We start from the raw sequence: 24,817 nt of genomic DNA on the forward strand, positions 1-24,817 counted from the left end.
GGCAGCTAAAGGTCCCTCCTCATCAGGAGAAAGAAATACATAGAAAGAAGAAAATAGGAATCACAGAAATTATGCTTGATCTTTATGCTTGATTCTTTATGCTTGATCAGACAGCCTGGCTCAGTAAAAGTAGGCGGCCAGTGCAACTCTGATTAAAAATCTAGTTATATCCACGTGCAGTGCTGATAAGCACCACGTGTTTCTGTGATTCCTATTTTCTTCTTTCTATGTATTTCTTTCTCCTGATGAGGAGGGACCTTTAGCTGCCCTCGAAATCGATTGAGTGTTTCATTATACCTACGCTAAATATAAGGTTGTTTTTTACGATTTTGATTGTCACATTAGCGTGTTTCTCTTCTAGCCACGAAGTTACTTACTGAGGCAGAGAGAATCAGAGTTTCTGATTTACGCGCGTCTGCCTTTTTGGCCACTCTCTCTCTCTCAAAGCTGTTATTACGCTCGGCCGTACTCAGGCCCTTGCTAAGCTTCGTAGTAAAATAAGTTAAGGGGCCAACTCAAACTAAACCTTGATAGCTTCGGCTATACTTGTTTAGTTAATTCCTAGTCTTTTAAGCTCAAGTCCAAGTGCGGGCTTTGCTTGTACACTCCCAGGCGGAGTTTTGTTAAATCTTATTGGAATAATAAAGGGTTAGTTACCCTTCTATCTTGTTGTTTCTTGTTACCGAACGCAAGTGATTATTCGCTTATCAGTTCTTAGATTCCTCACTTCCAACATTAACTTAGAATTCCAAAGTGAGGTACTCTACAGAGCAAATCACGAAAACTCTAAGCAGCCAACCCATTCTGCGGTATTCGAATCCATGTCAAATCACCAGTGTTCAGCTGCCTTTATCTACTCGGGTGCTGGTGAGCAGGATAGAGGATATTTATTATGTTAAGAGAAGATGGGCGACTTGTTGATCTATGTTAAACAGCAAGAAATGAACAATTATGAAGAGGTAAATTAATTGTACCCAAAGAATTCGAGCCAACAACGTTAATGTATTAAGATATGAATGCCTCACGGTTTCACCATTAAGATTATGTTTACATGGTGTCGGTGTTATGAATTACATAGTATAAAATAAGAAAAATGAAAGCTTTCGAGATAAATGAATTAGTTTGTGATAACAAAGTACTTCCTTTTTTTTAGTGTAAAACTGAAACTGCAGCTAATATAAAAATACATGAGAAAAAAATAGAATCTTTTGAATTAGTTACACAAAACGGTTTATAATAATATGCTTCAAAAAGAAATCCTGTTCACAGTCAGACTTTAATATACAAAATGTTTCTTAGTTCAAAGTGTACTTAGGTGTTTGTAGCGCTAAATAATGTCCTTTTTTTTCTTTATTATTTTTCAATCAACAAATTAATATTTCTATAAAAAATAAGTTATTTATTTATTTATTTTTCAAGGCTCTGATGTATATTTACATACTAGTTTTAAAGTTCTTCGATTCATATTTTGCGTTTTTACATTTGATAAATTGCATTCAACAATAATTTTCTGCATTAATGTTATTATGACAAGGTTTTAAATTAAAATTATTTCTTTAAATTTATTTCTTTAAAAATTTTTTCTTAAATAAAATTATTTCTAAAAGTAAAATTATTTCTTTAAAAGCATCCAATTTTCAGTTTCTAACTGCTGAAAAATTATATCATTTTATTTAGATGAGTTAAAAGAAGTAATTTAAATCTAATGACAAGTTACTCAACACTTAATTGTTCAAATGATATTGAATGCCGCAGAAAGTTTTTAGAAACACTCAGTTTTAAAGAACGATCATCTGTAGAAGTTCCGACTCTAAAGTAGCTAAAAGCGTAGATCTTTTAAATATTCTGACTAATAAATTCATTTCAATCGCAGCCGGATTTGAAAGTTGCATTAAAAATACTTTCAACATTGGCTACTTACCTTTCCTAGTCATGGAAGGATTTTCAGCAAGTCTAATGTAATAAAAAATTAATTTTGACCTATACTTACTCAAGAAAACATATCAAACATGCATAGTATTTCTAAAACAAGAACAAAGTAACCAATTAAATTCTGAAAATAATTGTTATAGAATTTTGCTTAAGCACAAAACAGAACAAAGAAAAAAAATCTAATTATAAATTGAGTCTTTGAAAATAAAGTGGAGTACACTTTTACATTCATACATTCATGGCATTTGCACCAATATATTTCACCGAAATTACAGATATTTGTCATTTTAAATAAATTATCAAAATTATATTTTTAACATTTTTCATTTTAAAACTATGAATTTTTTACATTTTAATTAAAAACTATTAATAACTATATATTATTTTTATGAATTATGGCAAACTATAAACTCTTACTTAATCAATATATTATATATATATATGATTAAGAGTTACATTATGATTTAAACAGATACATATGTTGAACATAAATTTTGCACAGAGGTTCACATTTATCCCCTTATATCAGTGGAAAAATATCTAAGCACGGCTCTGACTTCCAGATTTGACTTGTACTGGAATTGAAAATGTAACTTTATTACATGATACCATGAGTGTATGTCTGAATTTAAAATATATATTATAATTATTAGACAACATTTATTAAGAATATAGACCTCTAAACAAATACTTACATCGGTTTCTTCCTGAAAATGTTTACATTTTTCACCAGTTCCACATTTTGAATTTTTCACCGAAATAAACATATGAACTGCTGTTATTTGTAGATAATACATGTAATATTTCTGTTATTTATAAACTACACAGGAAATCTTATATATAATATTTATTGAAATGACATAATTTAAAAGAAGAACGATTCCAGAATATTGTGAATACAAATCATAAAAATAGCTATTTTTCCGAGGAAAGTCCATTTTCTCTTCCTCTGAAAACTAGGACTTAAAAAAAAAAAAAAAAAAAAAAAAAAAAACCTCCAAATTTCCGAGGAAAATAGAATTTTTTTTTTGGGGGGGGGTCACGGAGATGTTACAACAACGTTATTTCTATCACTGTGTAATAAAAAATAGAAAAGATAGAGTGTATTTCAAATTATATACAAAGAAAGCAAATTCTAAGATTACTGAGAAATTTATTCAATTGTGTTGATTATATCAGTCTATGCAATACTTTTATGACATATTTAAACTTCAAAAGCTGATTTGAATATAATAATTCATTTCAGTGAATTGCTATATAAAAGAAATTCTATGTGTTACTGTAGGAAAAAAATTGGAGAAATTTCACAAAATTTTCATGTCAGAAGAGAAAATGTTTAGCATTACATATGCATATTAAGTAACAATATATTTAAGTTACTGCATAGTTGTTAACAAAATCCTTCATTTATTTCTAGGCGTATTTTATGCTGTACATTACGCATAATTAAGAGCTTGCATTGCAAAAGAATGCAAACAATGTGTCTCAGTATTCAATTTCATTTCAAATTTGATATGTTGATTGTGAATAATTAGCATGATAGATGAAACTAAATAGATAAAAATGTAGTTACAAATGATATTTGGAAATGGGATATGGAGTTAGGAGTAGAACATTCTTCTTGGAGACTATTTCACGTATCTTGACCCTATTATTTGAAAGATAATAAGCAGTTTCGTATGGCAAAAAACATACTTCACTTGAAAGACATAAATGTCTACCTAATATAAATTTAGAAGCAAGAAAATGAAATGAATGTCATTTTAAAAACACTGTTTCGTAACAGGGGACTTGAATTTATTTATACAAACTTTTTATTTGCATTAAATGTAAATTGGTAAATATCGCTTATATAACATTTATCGATATATTATAAATAAATTTATACGGCAGTTTCACGCATACAAATACGTATTGAATTCACAAAAATTGTCGTACAAATCTATAAAACATTTGTTATACTTTACAATGTCTTCGAAGTGTTTCCGAATAAGGGAAGTAGTACGACTTAGATTTATTTCGAAGCAAGAGCTGCGTTCATTTATTCTATGAATAATTGGAAAATGTCCTCTTTATTTTCTGATAATTGTTTTTCTATTTAGTTTTGTATAATCATAAATAGACATAACCTGAAAGAATTGTCATGTCTATATCGTTTTGATAGGAATGAAAAAAGGTAATTCCATTCGAATTCAAACTGCATTATGAGCAATGCAATGAAACGTAAATGAGTATAAACTTATGATGAATCACATTCGGGTAATGAAAAGGTATGCTAGTATATCAATTAAATAAAAGATCTTTATAATACAAAAGTAAATAACAAAGAGTGACTCTACAGTTTGTTGTAGTCCTCACCACAGTCCCTCTGTCGGCACGTGTGAAATTGGATTTAACTAATTCAAAATATTTGCCATCTGCGAGAGTCATGCACCGAAGCCGGAGGCATTTAACTCTTACTAAATCAATGGCTTTGCTTGATCTGTCACTAAAACGCAAAGTGTCTGCATCCCATCGAATTTCTAGGCGCTCTAAGCCTGGGCAATTATTCGCAATAGATTCCATAAGAGAGTCTACGTGGATTTTCTGAGATATCTTCGGGCAGCAATCTTCAGGCATCCCCATAATGAGTATTCTGAAAATAAAAGCATTTAAAGAAATCTTGTGAAGATGAACATCGTTTTGAATTTTCAATATAGGCATATAAAACTAAATATTGAAACAGATATATTTAAGTTAAATTTCTTCCAAAATTATTCAGACATTCTTTCCAAGTGATATTACTTAAAACTGTAGTTCAGATCGTAGAAAACATTTGTTTTCCTTTCCAAACTCTTATTCGTTTAAAGTAAATTTCAAGAATTAAGGTCATTAAGGATTGTAAGATTAAAGAGTTTGCAGCACGTTCAGAAGCTGGGTCTTTACAGATTACGATAGTTAATAGTGAGGCAAATTAGCAGGATTTTTACATATATGGGAGCTACAAATTCACTTTTAAGAATTATTGCTGAGAAGCTGAAGTATTTAAACAGAATGAGCTAAAATAAAAGAAGACGCAGCGCGCTTATGATACTAGCAGACACTCTCTCCTTTGTGTTTTGTGACGTTTATCGCTTACTTTAGCATTCAGGTGCCTTTTTTCTACTGATTGTTGTGTGCAGTTAAACCTAGACGTTATTAAGATCTATTAATAAAGCTGTTGACCGTTCCAGTACGTGAGGCAAAACGTAACATTCAGTACGCTTACGTTCGCTCATAATTGATCTAATTAAATATCCTTATAGAATAAAAGGTTCAATAAATCAATAAATTGTGCGTAGGTTTTGGTTGTTACCAAATTTATACGTAAACACTAACTGACCGCGGCAAACAGAAAAATTTCTGGCTTGTAATTATCTTAAGTTTGTGTAACTGTGTAGATTATTATCTATAATTAAATGGTTTAGTTTTTATTTATTTAATTGTATATTCGTCCAGTGAATTTTAGCTTTCTACAGGCTTGATATTTTGCCCATAACTGCTGAAGGCCAGCCAGTTAGTAATACAATTAAAGAAGCAAATTTAAGAGCTAGGTCTTTCAGCAGCTCTTTCAAGAATAACAACTCGTATCATAAATTGTGGAGGTTTAAACAGACGATAGATAGAGTTATTACTATAAAGCAGTATAACAAGAAAAATATTTGACTATTAATACTAGTGGAATAAATTTAGAGAAGTACATAATTATTGATTTAGAATAACCCCGAAAGAAATTCTTTCAAATTATGCACAGTTATGTCACAATAGTTTAAAGGTACACAGAAAGCCCCTGACCTAGGGGGTAAATTAATGAACACTAGTAACTTGCTCAGGGTTTTTTAAGTCCTTCTCTTTCTCTCTCTCTCTCTTTTTGAATGGAATAATCTGAGGCAAATACATTCACTGCGCCTCAAATGAGCTTGTTTTGCTAATACAAATCTGGCTGCATGTGATATTTGTAACTTTACAACGTGAGTATAAGCCTCTACTTAAGTAATATTGTTTAAGGCAGCAAGTAGTCCTCTCGGTGTCTGCAGTGGTAAGTAATTGATTTATCTCACAAAGTTGTTTGGGATAATAACTAACATCATAAGAAAAAATTGCGTTCTGAAAATAGCAGACTTGAGAACATAAGCCTCTAGTAGTAGACTTATGAACAAAAGCTTCTAGTAGCAGATTTATGAATATAAGCTTTTTGGTGGCCCATGCATGTAAAGCATGCATATTTATTTTGGAATTCTCAGAAAGAAAAGTATGGACATACAATGTAACTCGGATCATAAATAAAGGGAAAGTATTCATAAAATGTTAACATTAAAAAAATGTGATGTGGAAAAGTGTAGTAGAACTTTCATAACGTAATAATCTCGTTAGAGAAACCAGTAGTCTAGTCCGAGTAATGACAAAATCTTGGAGATGCAGATCAGTACAAGAGATTGCATCGTTTTTAAAAAAATAATTAAAGTCTAACTCATTAGTGCCTCATTTGAATTCACCAGAATGGGCATAGAAAAAGTGCGCGCTAGCACCATGCAATAAAAGTAGTGCTCAAAGCGGAAGATTTTACAACTCAGAGTGGTACAAATAACTTATCGGAATGACTATTCAAAACATTTGCTGAAATAGGCAATATTATTTTTTAGGAAATGAAGAAGCTTTCTTTCATGAAAATCAACGCCTGCTTAACACAGATTTTTAAACTTTTGTATTCTTGAAATCGCTTTCTTAATTTGCAGAGCTGAACACTGCATTAAAAGAGCAATCAGGAGTTAACAACTACACCTTTAGAATGTAGAATAATTTCGGTGTAACTGTACATACAGCACTGGTGTACTGTTACACCGAAATTATTCCATCGAAATTATTATCCCACAAGACAAACGAAAAATGTCTTTCTGGACATGAAATACAAGAACTAAAGTTTAATGCCGTTGATAACTCAAAACTTGATAAACTCAAAACAACTGAATTTTTGGCAGATAAATCAAAATTCAGTTTGATAGATCTATATGACGAGATCTCGCTGATAACACCTTTTATACCCTAAGCTATAAAACTTCACTACATGTAATGGTATCCGAATTTATACTGGACTGCTCAGCTGGATGTTTTTGAAAAGTACAAAGTCCAGAGTGTATCAGATAGTCTTAGAAAGAGTTTTATTTCCAACGATTTAAGTGCTATTTAGAGTGATGGAAATTACTACATAATCCAAGACTCTTTTCCAACATAATAGTGACCCTTGTTGAAGAGACCAAAATATAGCAGCAATATTACAGGAATTTTTTCTTGTATATTACATTTCAGACAGAACATCAGGTAGATTTTCGTTTTCTTATTTTTACTCTGAATCCAGCTTTAAGCTTGACTTTAAAAGCAATCTATGAATGTGTAACCATGGCTTGGAAACAATTTTATTCTAAGATTTTTGACAGAAAATTCCACTAATATTGGCTCTTACATATTATCTGACCAGAAATCTTTTCAGATCTTAGAAAGAATATATATTATGTTTAGAACAAAGAAACTATACATTATGTTAATTAACCCAGTTATTTCCTTATGTTTACTGTTCCTTCACTTTTATTTTCGTCATCTCCTACCAGAATGAAAATTAGTTAAAATATAAATAATGCTTACTTGCTGACTGAATTTGATCAATCAGCTTGAGATTCGGCAAACCACTTTTGCTTCCTGAATACTAGGGGGCCAGGCCAAATTTTAATATAGCTTGTTGTCTTTTTATTTCTGATATAAGCTGACTTTGATTATGTATTAAGAATTTCCCGTAAGCAGCGAGATTTGTTTTTGTTAAATTTTTAAACTTGTGTAATCATCATCAGGTTGACGTGTTAATAAATAACACTCATTTTAAAACTTTAATGTGAGTTTTGATGTACCTAGAATGAAAATTAGTTAAAATAGATGAGGGACGATAAGTCATTTGACGGTCTTTTAGCAGTTTGCTCTTTGAAATATTGAAGAACGTATAAAATGATTATAGAATATAATAAAAATTTTATTGCTGAAATTCGAGATCCATACTGAGAAGTAATCCATGTTTTATGAATTAAATATTAATTTATGTTATATTACTTTAGTACATCGAAAACTTACATTTATTGCTATTTCGTGGTTTGTATAAAAAGCCTGGTAACCTGACAAACACTTATAGGCAGTTTTAACTTCAACTATATTACGCAGTTTTTCCAGTTTTCTTGGAAATATGTTGTTTCTATCGATATTAAAATATCACGTAAATAGTTTTCTTTTCTTTCTTTCTCTTTGCATAGTTTGCTGAGACCAATCTGTTTTCCAAACAGGAAAACTGAAAAATTAACTGCTTCTTCGTTGAGACTCAAACCATGGATATTCCAACGGCTAGATGAACGTATTAACCACTTACACCGCAACACACAAACGCAGGTATGCTCTGTTTCTTATTAACTGACTATAAGTGGGTCACACATTGAAAGTGAATTTCTCTCCAAGATTCGTTGATACATTCTAGCAAGCAAATTCTCTTACTAATTTAAGCTTATACCTCTAGCCTTTTTTTAAAACGTCAATTGGAGCTTCTTTATTGCTTGACATGTTAAATGACCAAATTCGCAAAAAGGTTCTATACTGTAGTAAACTCATACATAAATGTTCTATATGAGTTTCTGATTACTCTTCGCGCTCTATTCGGCTCTATAAATAAGAAAAGCTCTGAAATATATGTCTTGAGCAAGCCCTGACTTCTTTTAAACGGCAACTTCCTTCTCTATGTTAATACTGCCCTTTGTTTTCCGAATCTATCGAGTTCATACCTTTTACTATTTCAAAGGCTGAGAAACTTAAGTTTAAATTATGATATCCTCTGTATTCTAATCTAAGGGCGCATATTACTTTACATGAGTTGAAGTTAATAAAGAGAAGAACAAAGATATGATGACGTAGTGCGAGTTTTTGGCAGAGATGATTATATTGGAATTTCTCAAGGCTACTGAGGCATTACTGGCAAAAGTATCGTTAATGTGTAGTATAGAGGTGTACAAACTAGCATTAAGTGTTTTATAGAAAATTAACTGATATACTAAACACATAAAAACATTCCTAGAGCTTAGAAGATAATTTGTACTTTCTGATACGCTTTCAAAGTATTCTTTCCCACAGTGCAAAAAATTTCGTTACTTAGGTTAAGTAATCGTATTAACGGAACTTTGTTTAATATGCATAGTATTCTGGCAGTTTGTCTGCTAACTCGGAAAGATTTTATTTTAACTAGCAGTTAAGATATTGTTATGATCACTTGGATTATCTGATTTCTGAGATACGTGCCATACTCCAGAAGAGGAAAATTATTTCAAAATAAGAGAAGCAAAAGAAATTCACGAAGTAAGATTAGGAACTTTGGGGGAGGGTGACGGATAATTACTTATGTTACAGTGAATTAGTGTTTGAGAAGCTGCTACCAGGCCCGTTCCTAGAGGGTATGTAGAGAATGCTCCGCAGGCAGGCGGTAAAATTTAGGGGAGCAAAATTCGGTTGGTATCTTGTAAAGTGGAGGTTACCTGTGCAAGGACAAATGCAATATCCAATGAGTTTCCCCCCCCCCAAAAAAAAGTCGATTTTTGGTCCAAAGGCCAAAATCAATTATTAAATTACATAGGAACGCACAGAAAAGCCTGCACACAGGCGCTCGCCTTTCCCCTCCCTCAGGAACGGGACTGGTTGTTACGGCTTCTTTCTGCTGTTACTGTTTCAATTCAAACAAAGAATTGAGCTACACTGTTAGAAGTTACCTTTTTTAGTAAAGATGTTTGAGAAAGAATTTAATTTGAGAGCTTCAAAAGAAATTTTATTGGAAACTATCCCCTAAAAATTGAAAGAAATACAGAAAAACTCTCTGTAAATGCTAGATACGCGTAAAACTATATATATATAAATCTGTTCTTTCAGACACTATCCTATGTATGTGAGATTTATCCTCAGAGGTTGACCACAAAGAACACAAATATAGCTCTACATGAGTGAAGTATATTTTAAGGGTAAATGCTTAGTTAATTAGAGACAGAACTTGTTAATGTTGAACTTTCTCTATTTTATTTGAAACATTTTGATGATTACATTAAGTCTGACATGCAGTTTAATCTCTATAAAGACGTATAATTTACACTTCTTTCTATTTTTTAGCTTTAATGAGCTGTTGAAAATTTTGTATTTATGCTAAGGTATTTACCTAGAATTCCTTAAAGTTGGCAGCATAGCATTCCAAAAGTGTTCTGTAATGTGAGGTATATTTGACAATCCCAAACCTCGCAGCATCGGTCCTTGCATTTTGATGAGCTTTGTCAGAGCCTCCTCTGATATGTTTTCATTTCTGTCCAAATCAAGTGCAATCAAGTTTTTGATATTACCTTTCTCAATCCATTCTTTCATCACCTATAAAAGTACCATAATTTTATAATCTTAATATTCTGAATGTAGATATAGGATCATACAACATCTTGGAAATGTGATAAATAAGAATTTCTATTACCTTTTTGATCCTAAAAAGAATCACACGAAAACACACAGTGAGGGGCCCTTGTGGAATTTGTACGAATCCCTTTTATTTCATAAATTACATCTAGTTTCTTTTTATAAACCTATAGACACATTAAGTTATTTCGTAGCAGGAAAGATGAAAAATGAGCAATGTTCGAAGGGACTCGAACCTCGGCCCTCTCAAAGAACGCGCTGAGTGTGCTGACCACTACACCCCGAAGGCATGCTAAGAAGGCGGGAGAAATACCTTATATACTCTCCCTTTTAAAGCGCGACTGGGGTTTTAGGGGTTACACTCGCCAAATCCTGGTGGTGGAGAATCAACATCCACCACCTTTTTTAGGTCGAGAACCACTGTAGATACATTAGATATTTTTGATACGGAAGACGTGAAAAATGTGCAGTGCCCTCGCCGGGACTAGAACCACAGACCTCTCGAACACGCGCCGAATGTGCTAACCACTATACCACGTAGGCATGCTAAGAAGGCGGGAGAAATACCTTATATACTCGCCCTTTTAAAGGGCGACTGGGAATTAGAGGACCGAATCGCCAAATCCTGGTGGTGGAGAATCATCATCCACCACCTTTTTTAGTTTGGGCGCCACTGTAGAGACATTAGTTATTTGGAAGCAGGAGACATAAAAAAATGAGCAATGCCCTCGCCGGGACTCTAACCACGAACCTCTCGAATACGCGCCGAGTGTGCTGACCACTATACCACGAAGGTATGCTAAGAAGGCGGGAGAAATACCCTATAAACTAATAATTAGTAACTTCTTATTACTATAGCTTGATAAGTATTTAAATAAAAAGGTGGAGAGCTAAAAATAATTGACGGAATCTTAATCTTGAATTCAGAATAACAGAAGATGAGAGTGAAATAATGCAACTAGCCTGGACCTCAGAACTAAAAATATCTACGCGCGAGTACATTTGAGACCCTCCGAAAGAACAAATGAAAGTTAATTTTTGCATTTTCTATATCACAAACAATTTCTAAAATTATTGCAATATTGTCTTGATAAGCATATGAGCTTTTAATGATTATAGCTTATGTAAATGAACATAAAAATGCTAACTTATGATCAGTCACGAAACTCATTCATTTAGAACTGAAATAATGGAACATCCTTTCTTATTTCATAGAATAAGAAAGGATGTTCCTTTTAAAAGCGTCTAGATTTGAACTGTAGTCTAATCGTTTCCTGTCTGATGTAGAGTTCATAAGTTTATGATGTTAGCTTGTAAGGATCTTAAGTTTTACTAACGTTTATTTTATTTTAAAACTTTACTGTCCTCTCTTTTTTTTTTCCACTTCCGGCCAGAATAAACCCGTGAATATATTTATACAATTTGTACTTGCTAACGCTTAAGTATTTAAGTTGTGGCTTATCGTCAAGAACAGAGTTAGATGGAGAGAAAGTGAGCCTCTCTGCCACTGTATTCCACGCGAGCTTTCAATCAGTTGCTGTTCGCCTTTAAGGCCAGAGGTTTAGTCCTCTCGATATTTTAAGACGTATTGTAGTTTTCCGCAGTTTGCGTACTACATACGTAATACTCTGAAAAGGCCAGTCTTAGTGTTAGTCATCTAAGTAGCGTATTCAAAGTTTAGCTCTTATTTAAATTTAGCTAGTTAGTAGTTCTTATATGTTTATGTTCAGACCACAAGTAGTTGGTCTTTGTATCCCGAAGTGCGGGAGCGCGTGGAATATCGTAGAGAATAAAGGCTAGTTCATCCCTTCGTAATCTTAGTCATCTATTTTACAATTCCACAGAACCATAGCTTTCAATAAGCTCACTGTTCCCATTCAGGACACTTCATGTTCACCAAGCAGATAAGGAGGAATCGTAGTCCAGATAAGTTTCAAGATTGAAGGGCTTTAGCTCGTGTGTTATGTGAAAAGACATTCTTTTAATGATGTCTGCCCGTAATTCAAACGGTTTCTTTGATAATAAAATGGAATTCAAACTTGCTTTAAAATTACAAATTTTAGAAAGAAATATTAAAACGATTGAAACAAATGAATGAGAAAAATTTCCGCGATGAGTTTAGGTCTACAACAAGTTTCTGTTGAAATTTGTCAAGTTCATTTGGTTTTTCATTTCTACGTTATCTGTACTTCATTTCAAGTTTTGTAAATGAATGTTAAAATTTTCGTGAAGCTAAATGGTTAACTGATCTGTTATTCTGTTGCTGAACGCAGAGCGAAAACCAAGTAGAGCAACTTTCCTGAGATAAAGCATGAAGGGAGCGTAATTTTGAAAATTAACCCTCACTTTTTGAAAATTTGAAATATTATATGGAAATGGTGGAGTTTATGAAATATTACATGTTTCATAAACTCTACCAATTCGTGTTGAATTGGAATGCTGAAAAATTACATGTTTACATCTGTAGTACGTATTAAAGGGGGCTTGATCTGTCTGCTTATAGTAAAGTAAACGAGACCTATCTGCCTAAGGAAAGGGATGCTTTCGTGGATGACTTTCTAAAGTAAACTGGCTCATATCCACGTTACATGTGGAGGGAAACCACGATAATGCCCATGCAGCAGCTCGCTAAGCCTGGAATCGAATCCAGGTCGAACTACCAGTTGTATTACAGGGAAATTAGCTCAAAAACTATGAAATAAAGAGATTAATTAGCTAATCAATCATGGAGATCTCTAAAAGCCTATTTGTTTAATGACTGATGCATTCCTAGAGGAAATACCTAAAATAAACTCACTCTTTTTACGTTATGCATGTAAGAAAGCCTGGGAATTCTGTCCATTCTGCTGTCGACACCAAACTGGTTGATTTAACTAAGGAAAAGTACACAAGATTTCTTTTCCCAAGAGTGGATGTCATCGTGGAAGACCTTGTAAGGAAAAAAGCATAAAAATCCCAATCTAACAATAAATTGTTAGTCCTTTTACTGAGATTCGCTGCTGGAGCGAACTACTCGGAAACGCGTGGAGTAATCTTATTCGCTCAATCAATGATGCGCTGACAAACCCTGAATACTGTTACCAAGACCATGGTTGTAAATACTAGACAACTAGAAAATCATAATATAAAAATAGTAATAGTAAAGAATAATATAAAAATTGAGTACATGAACAGTAATCTGATATTTGAAGAAGTTACTATTCCAGCAATTAAATATAGAACTGTTATTATTTTGAAAAGATTATGAAACTATTAATGTTCTTTGTTTTATAAGAACAGTACTGAATGTAAATTAGAATTTAGACATCTAATCCTAGAATCACTGATATTTTTTCTTATTAATGTTCTTTGTTTTATAAGTACAGTACTGAATGTATATTAGAATTTAGACATCTAATCCTAGAATCACTGATATTTTTTCCTATTAATGTTCTTTGTTTTATAAGAACAGTACTGAATGTAAATTAGAATTTAGACATCTAATCCTAGAATCACTGATCTTGACACCCGCTGGAAACATGAAAATGCTGAGTGAACTGCATGATGGATCATTCACAAGCCACATCATAAGAGTTAGTGTCTTTTAACACACCGGAAGGATATAATGATCTACAGCGCACCGAGCGAAAAAAGAATATAAGGTATTTTGAAAAACAAATGAAAGTATTATGTGAATCTAGTAAATAATGCATTCCAGTGGGCGGAACTCCGAGCGTAGGTGAACATAAGCAGACGCCTAAAATGCTAAGGTTGTTCTTAACAGCCACGAACTCCTTCCCCGTTAACCTCGATGTGATGTAGGTAAAATACTATAATACTGTACTTTTTATAAAGTGTGGCCGATGGGGAAGGCGTGTTTTAAATACTCTCATATGAAATGGTCTGACAAATCCTACTTTCTGAAGATACGAAATTGGTTCAGTATTTGAAAATTTCACTATTTATGTATTATCCCACCTACTTAAATGTTGACTCATAATCTAGAATGATTTAATCTTAGACTGGCAATTTTATGTCATCTATTACATATTCAATTTCATAGTGGCATAGATTTACAACGACTTAAGGCAGCCCTTTGGAAAAGAAAATGCATCTATAATTAATTAGTAATCTAGTAGATTACTACTAGATTGACTAGATTAAATTAATTAGTAAAATCAAATTGATTATCTATAATTAATTATCTAAAAATTTTCGCCTTAAATTAAGTTGCTCGCTCCACGTGATAAGATACAAGTACACGAAATTAAACATGTTCGATTGCGATGGCTGGTTTCCTACAATATGATACCTTATGTAAAACCATGTGATTTTATATGAAAGGTTTCAATGCAAAGCTTGACAACGACGAGACTGTTCAAATCCTTACTTTCTAAAGATAACCTTTGTGATATTCTTGGTGTAGGAGAGGATCGAATTTGAGACGCCATGTGAATTCACTTTCAAATGTGTTATCTATATCCTTTCCATAGTTAGTCTCTTCAGTTTATAGGCATATATCAAAAATGTCTTCCATTTCTTCGTCAATCGTCATGCTTTCAAAACTTCAAGAATTATATTCTTCAGTTTCATACCCTCTTGTGTAATGTCTAATAATATCTCATTCCTGGCTATAAAGTCTTGAAACAACATTCAGACAACATCTTACTTGTTTATACCAAAAAATAGAGGGATAATTTAGAATTCAAAGTCGAATTCAATCTTTGCAATAAGTTTGACAGCAAAATAAAATAAAGTTACTTACAACTTGAAAAATAGAAATATTTACTAAAAGGTGAGTGCAGTTGGCATTTATTGCAAGTAAATATATATATGGTAACTTAAATAAAGCGCGAAGAATTAGATTACAATTATCCTTAAAAGGACGGAAAACGAAGTTCTGCAAGGAGAAACTTGTGAGTAGTTTCGTAACCTGAGACTATCGAAAGAAAAAAAATTAATGTGTGGTCAATACTGAGAGCAAATTGACTTATGGAGAGAATTAGAAACTTCATTTCTTTTCTGTTTGTTAATTGTTATTTCATCTATAGGAATTTAGAAGGTAATTTTAACTCAAAGAACTTCCCTTTGGGTGTATAGAGTTCACTGTATTTTGTTCCTTCGAATCAGTTTAAAGTTCGAGTAAGCACAAACTGCAATTTTGAAAAAGTAAATATCGTTTCCGATAAAATCATTGCAATTGTTGGAAATAAACAATGCACAGAAAACTGAAAACGCTTAAGCTCATTTAGAAGTACATACAGTATATATTTTCCAAAAGCTATGTTGCAGCATTAATACATTGATTACACAGTAAAATCGCGTTTCGCAAAGTTAACTTTCTGTGGAAAAAAATATGTTAGGTGTAACCAGGGATAAATAGAAGGTGATTATTTTTTGATTCGCGTCATGGACGCCAAAAGCGACAGACGTGCGAGCTCTGAGCTCCGCAATGGAAATATGGAAACCTTGAATACGGCGCCGCCAGCAGGCAATCTCTCAAATTCTCAACCACTACAAGTGCACACGGACATGGACACGCACTCAACTCCTCCAGCTCCCGAACTCTCTAAAAGCGCTCTACAAATCTACGCACTAAAGACCAGGCACACAGATCTACTATTTGATATACAAAGACTTCAACGTTCAGAAACTCCGAACAAAGATTTGATGATGAAGCAACTTCAGGATGAGGGTGAGAAAATTTTATTTTCTTTACATACACTATGCACCAAACTAAATATTAATCTTTTCACCTTACCCGCAACTGAGGAAGAATTCATTAGAGAATTTCAAAAATCTACAATAACATCTGACCCTGAAGCCAAAAATCCTAAATCTAACTCACCCTCATCCTCTGACCTACCCAAAGAAAATTCTAAGCCTGACAACAAAAGGAGAACCAGACCTGTCGACAGTGACGGCTTTGCAGTCCCCCCAAACACTTGATTGCAAAGAAATTACCCAGCACTAATGATAAATCTAACAACATTCCAATCACAAATTCTTACACAAACATTCAAAACGTTTCAGAAAATACAGAAAATATAGCGCAGCAGCCGGCAGAAAATACAACACCAAAAATTCAAACACCTCCACCCATTTTCATTAAACCGCGTGCTGATTGGTTCTTTTTACTAAATCAGTTACGCAGACACGCACCGACTGTCCAATCCAAACAAGATATTGAATTTCTACGCCTCAACACCACTAACGAATCAGATTACAGGACAGTCGTTAGATTTCTTACTGAAAACAACATTCAATTCAAATCACATACACTAAAATCGGACAGACCACTCAAAGTGGTCATTAGGGGATTACCCTCCAACACACCCATCAACGTTGTGCAGACTGCGGTTGAAGTGCTTGGCTACAAAATCCACAAGATCTCTCAACTTAAAAAATTCAAAACCAAGATGCCTATGCCTCTATTCTACCTGCAAATCCATAACAGCCTAAAAGCCTCTGATATCTACTCTGTCACTGAACTCCTTGGAACAGAAGTGGCAATGGAACATTTCAAAGGCCAGAAAGGTCCCTCTCAATGCTGGCGTTGCCAGGGATTCTTCCACTCTTCTGAAGTATGTACACTACCCCATCGTTGTGTAAGATGCGCTGGTCCGCATCAAGCGAAAGACTGCACCAAGCCCTTCGAAGAGCCGAATAAATGTGCCAACTGTTCCGGGAGCCATGCAGCCAACTGGAGATCCTGCCCGAGATTTCCAGGATCAAAGAATCGTCAGCCACCCAAACCAAGCACCAAGCTCAGTCAGACCGTTGACAACACTAACAAATTTAATCTACAACAAAATACATTCCCAACACTGCCGGCTGCACACATTCCCAGTGCAAATAATACTCGCCCTGGAGTTTCATACTCTGCTGCCCTTACGGGTATGCAACAGGCAGCACCACAAATTATTCCAAATTTATCGGTCCCCTTAGGAGCAAATTCGACACTAAATTGTACCGAAATTCTTTTGGCTATTATCCAAATTTCTAATCAGCCTGGTATTGACCAGAGCAAATTACTTTTGGCATTCAAAAACGCCTTACCGCAGCTCAGAGTGGCTCCATCTGGTGCTGACGCGGCTTACTACATCTTTGAGAGTTATATTACTCTCCAATTCTCTGACTCCCACATTCATTAAAATTCAATACTTTGAAAGGGTTGAAAAATCTTAAACTATGCACCTGGAATGCAAATGGTATTCTTTCCAAATTTCATGAGTTTAGAGAGTATGTAGAAGAGAAGGATTTTGATATCATTTTTGTCCAAGAGACCAAACTCCAGCCAGGGAGAGCTCCCAAGCTTGTAAATTATGCACTATATAAAAATGACAGACAAGCTTCAAATACACGTAATGTTTATCATGGTGGCACTTATATTTACATAAAAAATTCCATCCCGCATCGTAGAATTGACACACCAAATATGAGCAAACTTGAAGCAACAATTATCGAAATTTTTATTCAAAATTCACCATCCCTAGTTATGATCTCTGCCTATCTCCCACCAGGTGGAAATTTTCCTGTGGTAGATTTTAATAAACTGCTCAATTTTTCAAATAATCTTATCATAGCTGGTGATTTAAATTGTCACCATCAGCATTGGCGTTGTCATAGATCAAACCCTGCTGGTCGTGGCCTTCTAAAATGGGCTCAGTGCGCCCAAATTAAAATTATTGCGCCGGATTCCCCCACCAGATATGGTTCACGGGGTGCCCCTTCTTTCATTGATTTAGCACTCTTTCGAAACATCCCTTTTGGATATCACGTGACTGTTGAAAACTGTTTATCTTCAGATCACAACCCCGTGATCATAGACCTTAACTGTACTATTTTTAATCAAAATTCTCCGGCACTCGTCTCTACAAACTGGGACAATTTTTGTTTTAAACTTAAAAGCAAAAATTTGCCCTCCCTCGAAATTAAATCCAGCCATGATATTGACTCGGCAGTTGATCACTTAACGACCATTCTAACAGATACTTATAAGGAAGTATCAAAACCCACCCTTAGACCCAATTTTCGTAAATTACCACAAGAAATTAAACTCAAAATTAAAGAAAAGAATAAAGTACGGAGACTTTGGCAAAGAAATAGGAATCCTGGATTAAAAATTCAACTCCGTACTCTCCAAAATGAGATCAAGGCATCATGTGACCAGTTCTTCCAATCACAATACACGAAATACATTCAGCCCCTAACGACCAATGATAACAGTCTTTGGCGCGCATCAGCCCGCCTACGCAAACACAAACCTAACATTCCGTCCTTAGCTACGGACGCAGTGGTGGCTCACACAGACGCTGAGAAATCCGAATTAATTGCGGATTCTCTTCAAACTCAATTTACACCACATAATGAAGGAATTTTTGCGAACAGCGCAAATTCTTTCCCACAAGATGTTGAACGCTTCCTCTCCTCGCCGTTCGCGAGAGAAATACAATATACATCCATGAGTGAGGTAAGTGATTACATTACCAAGCTCAAACCCAAAAAAGCCCCTGGTATGGACTCTATTTCTAATCGTATGATTAAAAATTTACACACCAATTATCTATTTTTCCTAGTAATGCTTATAAATTTTATGATACAGCATTGCTACTTTCCTCAAAGCTGGAAACAAGCACTTATTGTGCCTATTCCAAAACCAGGCCAAAGCCTTTCAAATCCTCAAAATTATAGACCTATCAGCCTCCTATCTTCGTTATCAAAGATATACGAATTTGTGTTACTTAAACGCCTGAATGATTTTCTCCGAAATCACAACGTTCTGATTGATGAACAATTTGGATTTCTAGCAAAACACTGCACTACGCACCAGCTGCTGAGGACAGTGGAGTTCATTCACGAAGGGTTTCGTAACAAAATGCTTACTGGCGCTTTATTTCTTGACATAGCCAAAGCATTTGATAGGACTTGGCATATAGGAATTATTATCAAGCTCATACGACTTGACGTTTCGGCCCATTTAATTCATATAATTAATTCGTACCCCCCCAAGGGTCACTTTTAGGCCCAATTTTGTTCAACATTTTCATAAATGACATACCAAAATCACCTAGTATCACTCTTGCACTTTATGCAGATGATACGGCCATCCTAGCCCAACACAAACGCCTTGAAAACTTGGTCCAAACAATTCAGAGATACCTCTCTAGCCTTGAGCACTGGCTCATCACTTGGAAAATAAAAATTAATGTTGCTAAATGTGCTGCTATGATCTTCAAACGTATCCCCCTCCCGTACCCTTCCATTAACATTAAATTCTTTGATGACTATGTTCCCTGGTCAAACTCTTACAAGTACCTAGGAGTTGTACTTGATTCAAAATTACTCTGGCGCCTTCACATTGAAAATGTTCTCAACAAAGCGAAAGGTGTTAGAGCCCAACTTTTCCCCTTTTTAGCTCGAAAGAGCCATCTGTCAATTAAAAACAAAATTCTTCTCTATACATCAATTATAAGACCTGTCTTTATGTATGCATGTACAATCTGGGGTACTGCTGCAAAAACTCATGTGAAAAAACTTCAATCTTTTCAAAGTAAAACCTTACGTATGGCCCTAAATGCAGCCTGGTACGTCCGTACAGATGTGATTCATTCGGACCTTAACATTAAACCTGTTGATTATCTTATCAAAAAAACATAGTCAAAATTTATTCCTTAAAGTTGAACAGATTGATAACCGAGCACTTCAACAGATGCCAGCATACGATCCTGCTATTCGCAGCGGTAAGGGTAGGTTGTCTGTCGACGTTGCTCTTTTCCACCTGCGAATTGCACCTGCGTGTTCCACCCGTACTTGGATGACGTGTTTTCCCGCCTCGGTGTTGGAGATCGTCTGCGTTTTCGCTTTGTGGTTGCTTATCTTGTGCCACTGATCGTTCATCACTGAATTGTTGGATTTCGATCCTTCGATTTTTTTCCTGTTTTGGATTGTTACTGTTTAGCTTTGACTATCAGTGCTGAAGACAAGGGCCTTGTGAAGTCCCGCCGGCTCATCCAGAACACCTTCGTGTGGGTCTGGTTCCGGAGCGCCGGACTCCATTAATTTGCTTATGAATGATGGAACCATTTTTGAAAGTTTTTGCGGATACCGTTGAGGAGCTGAGAGTTAAGAAACAAAATGGAAATCTTTCTATCAAAGAAGACAAAGAATTTGATCTACTTCAAAAAGTGTATGATGCCTTAATTACTGCTCACAAAGAAATTGAAGAGTCATTAGAACATCAAGAAGAAACTCCTACACCTACAGAAAGTGAATGGAAAATTGTCAAAAGAAAACGTATGAAAGGCTCACCTAATAAGCCAAATAAAGACAATTCAACTGAAATTCCTTTCGAACAAGAAACGGATAGTTCAGGTAACGAAACTGAACAAAACCCCAAAGGAGATCGTAGTGTGGGTAAAAGGAAAAAGGGTCATTTTCGTCCCATTAATCCTTCTCAGCTCAAACCAGTTGTTACTCCTTCCATTAATAGTCAAGAATCAATGGACACTAGTCCTGTTGTTCCAAATGAATCTCAGATAAATGAAGAAATACAAAACGATCAAAAAAAAAAAAAAAAAAAAAAAAAGGCAAAGCGCCACCTGCCATTTATATAAATGATAAAAAATTTGATTGGAAAGAACTAAAAGCGTTATTTGCAGAACATAAATTATCAGACAAATCTGATTACACAGGTTACATTCAAAAAGAAGGCTTTAAAATTAAAGTCTCTCATGTCAACATTCATAGAGAAATGACAAGTGTTCTGAACAAAAAGGAAATTAAATATCACTCCTTTCTCTTGCCTGATGAGAAGAATCATAAAGTGGTCTTCCGTCATCTTACAATGGACACAGATCCTGATGAAATCAAAGAAGAACTTTTAAGCAAAAATTACGAAGTTATAAGTGTCAGTCAACTCTCTCGTAGATTTAAAGGAGAAGTTAAAAAATTTCCACTTTTTCTTATCACTCTGAAGAAAAATGAAAAATCTAAAGAAATTTCTAAAGAAACCAAAATTTGTGGATTATATATCAAAGTCGAACCATATAAAGGACGCTCTGGCCCAGTCCAGTGCTTTCGATGTCAAGGATTTCACCATTCACAAGCTGCTTGCCACAATGACTTTAGATGTGTTAAATGTGGTGATAACCATGACTCAAGAACCTGTCAAAAAGACAAGAATGCACCTGCTAAATGTGCAAATTGTGGTCTAGACCACACAGCTTCATTTAAAGGTTGTGAAAAGTTTCCGAAGCAAGCTAAAAAAGAACAAATCAAATCATATGCTGATAGGTTTATTATCAATAAGTCTTTTGCTGAAGCCATCAAAGCTAATAACAATCCTTCTCCAAATCTTATTGCAGAAGCAAAAAAGATATTTGATGACCTTAATACTCTAGTCACCTTCCTGAAAAACTCAGGAATACAACTCCTTGCGCAAAACATCCGTCAAAATGCCACTAATACAGTATCAGATGAAACTAATTCTGACCAGCATATTCAATAAGTCAGATTCGCTTAAACTTTGCTATTGGAATGCTGCTGGCATTGTTAACAAAATTGATGAACTTTCGGACTTTTTTATAGAATATAACATAGATATTGGCATGATCTCTGAAACGCATGTTGTTCCTGCCGATAGACTGTATATTGCTAATTATCGCACCTACAGAGGTGATAGACTTTCACAAAGAAGAGGAGGAGCTGCAATTTTTGTTAAAAACTCTCTGCAATCCTGTCTTGTCTCGACAAACTCTGCTTCTGGATTCGAAAGTGTGACTGTTGCTGTTATACTCCCACAATTTGGTATCATCCATTTTACGGCTATTTATAATCCACCACGAAACCGACTTTCTGAAAATATGTTAAAAAACTTACTTCCTGAAGATCAGCAAGTTATTATTGCCGGAGACATGAATGCTAAGCACCTCGAATGGGGATGTCGTCGTTCTAACACCAACGGACGTATTATGCATAATTTTATCTGCAATCATCCTGTCGCATTACATGTACCTTCTGAAGCCACTTATCGTCCTGCCTCTCCAAATCTCTCGGACATCTTGGATATTATCCTTACAAATACTTCTATCCCTATTTCCTTGGAAGTCAAGGCAGAACTTACATCTGATCATGTACCTGTCATTGCTTCTCTTGGTGTTTCTAAAGAAGACCCTCATATTACCAGAAATAATACTGACTGGATTACTTTTCACAATATCTTAATCAAACATCCTCCTATTTTCACTTCACTTTCTACCAAACAGGATATCGATCTTGCCATTCATATCTTCTCTGACAGTATACTGAAAGCTTTCAGAGATGCTACAGTTACCATTCAATTAACTAACAATAATATTCGACTTCCTCGCAGTATCAGAGACATTATCAAAGAAAGAAACCGATTGCTGAAGCTTTGGCACCGTAACTGGGACCCTGCCCTTAAAAGAGAAATCAATATTTTTAATAGAAGAATCAAGAAACTTATCACTGATTTTAAAAAGGAAACAAGAGAAGATTTTATATCTAAACTTAATATTAATGATGGTTCTCTGTGGAAGTATCTTCAAAATCTTAAAAGAAGTAGTATTAATAATAGACCTATTCATACGGATACTAAAATTGCCTACTCACTTAAAGATAAAGTCGATATTTTCGCTGAATACCTGGAAAAGCAGTTTACTCCTAATATGGAGCCTATGCATCAGACCTTTAAAGATGTTCTCGAAAACTATGTGTATTCCTGGCTTCATTCTTCTTCGGCTCATAACATCCAAAGGCTTACTTCTCCTATGGAAATTACTAATATTATTAAATATCTCAACATCAAAAAAGCTCCTGGAAGTGATCAAATTACAAATAAAATGCTTCGTAACTTACCTAGAAAACTTATCAGTAAATTCGCTAGTATTCTCAACGCTTGTCTTGCCCTCAACTATTTCCCTGATCCTTGGAAGCAAGCCAATATCTTTCTTCTTCCCAAACCGGGTAAAGATGTGACCAAGCCTGATGGCTATCGTCCTATCAGTTTGTTATCCAGCCTTGGTAAAATTTATGAAAGACTTATTCTCACTAGATTGGAACCTTTTCTTCACCTGCTACCTAATGATCAGTACGGATTCAGAAAAAACCTCAGTACTACTCGACAACTAGTAAAAATTGTAGAATTTGTGGGATCTGCATTCCATAACAAGCAAAGTGTTGCGCTCCTTATGCTGGACGTGGCAAAAGCCTTTGACCGCGTCTGGCATGAGGGGCTCGTCTTCAAGCTTATCAACTTGGGACTTCCTAGAGAGCTCATTCTTCTGATCTTCTCCTTTTTGCAACTTTCTTCGTCGCTCAAGGAAATGAAAAATCCAATTCAAGACCTATAAGATCCAGCGTCCCACAAGGAAGTATTCTCGGTCCAGTACTATATCTTTTCTACATATCAGAGTTTCCTCACCCTGGTTTGGACAATTACTCTCTGTTAGCATGTTATGCCGACGATACGGCGATTGCAATTAAGTCCATTCAAGCTAATCATGCAATAGACAAAATGCAAAATTACCTCTATGCCGTAGAAGACTGGTGCACAAATTGGCGAGTAAAAATCAATGCTAGCAAGTCACAACTTTTAATTCTTAGCAAAACTAAGAAAAACATTGCTTTTAAAGACCTCTACCTTTTTCAGGAAGCTGTTCCTCTGGTCACAAAGGCCAAATACTTAGGAATTATTTTGAACCAAAGGCTCACGTGGTCTAATCACATTAATAGTGTCAAGAGTAAAGCCATGGGCATAATATGCAGATTTCTCCCGGTCATTGGAAAATATTCAAATCTTAGCTTGCGTACCAAAAAACATATATATACCACTTGCATTCGACCGATACTTTGTTATGCTGCTCCTGCTTGGAACACAGTCACGCAAACTCAACTGCATCAATTACAAGTAGTGCAAAACAAATTTCTGCGCATTATTACTGATTCTCACTATCTTATCCGCAATAAACTTTTACACAGAGACTTAAAACTTGAGACGATTCCAGATTACATCAGAAGATCTAATGAAAAATTCTTCAACAAAGCTGTGCAATGTGACTTTGTTAATTACTCCCAAGTTTTTAATTATGAAATTCTCTTCGAAGATAGAAGCGTCAGACCACTTGCAGCTCACACCTTCATGGGAGGAGACGACAACTTTTTCACTTAGATCCTCAATTGTTAGCTATTTACACTTCCAATGCATCTGATTTTGATTGAAGTTCTTCTGTTGCTTCGTTGAATAATTGTATTTAAATTGTGTTGTATAGTTGTTTTGTATTGTGTTGTATAGTTGTTTTGTATTGTGTTGTATAGTTGTTTTGTATTGTGTTGTATAGTTGTTTTGTATTGTGTTGTGTTTAGCACTACTGATTGATGTTGTTTAATTATATTTGAATTT

At 34.7% G+C, this 24,817-nt stretch overlaps 1 protein-coding gene across 2 annotated transcripts in view; it reads right to left on the bottom strand.

The window, feature by feature from the left end:
* Nucleotides 1-2,764: 2,764 nt before the first annotated feature.
* Nucleotides 2,765-24,817, bottom strand: part of FipoQ (F-box/LRR-repeat protein FipoQ) — a 134,327-nt gene continuing 112,274 nt past the window's right edge. For both annotated transcript variants that reach the window (XM_035354826.2, XM_035354825.2), the window contains exons 6-7: nt 10,175-10,377; nt 2,765-4,567 (exon numbers count right to left, since the gene is read on the bottom strand). In XM_035354826.2, the coding sequence (XP_035210717.1) occupies nt 4,216-4,567; nt 10,175-10,377 (555 nt within the window). In that variant the 3' untranslated portion in view covers nt 2,765-4,215. The remainder of the gene's footprint in view (nt 4,568-10,174; nt 10,378-24,817) is intronic.

The sequence above is a fragment of the Stegodyphus dumicola genome, chromosome X1 (assembly GCF_044657685.1).
Source record: "Stegodyphus dumicola isolate Sdum_Otavi_A_Nest chromosome X1, ASM4465768v1".
NCBI lineage: Eukaryota > Metazoa > Arthropoda > Arachnida > Araneae > Eresidae > Stegodyphus > Stegodyphus dumicola.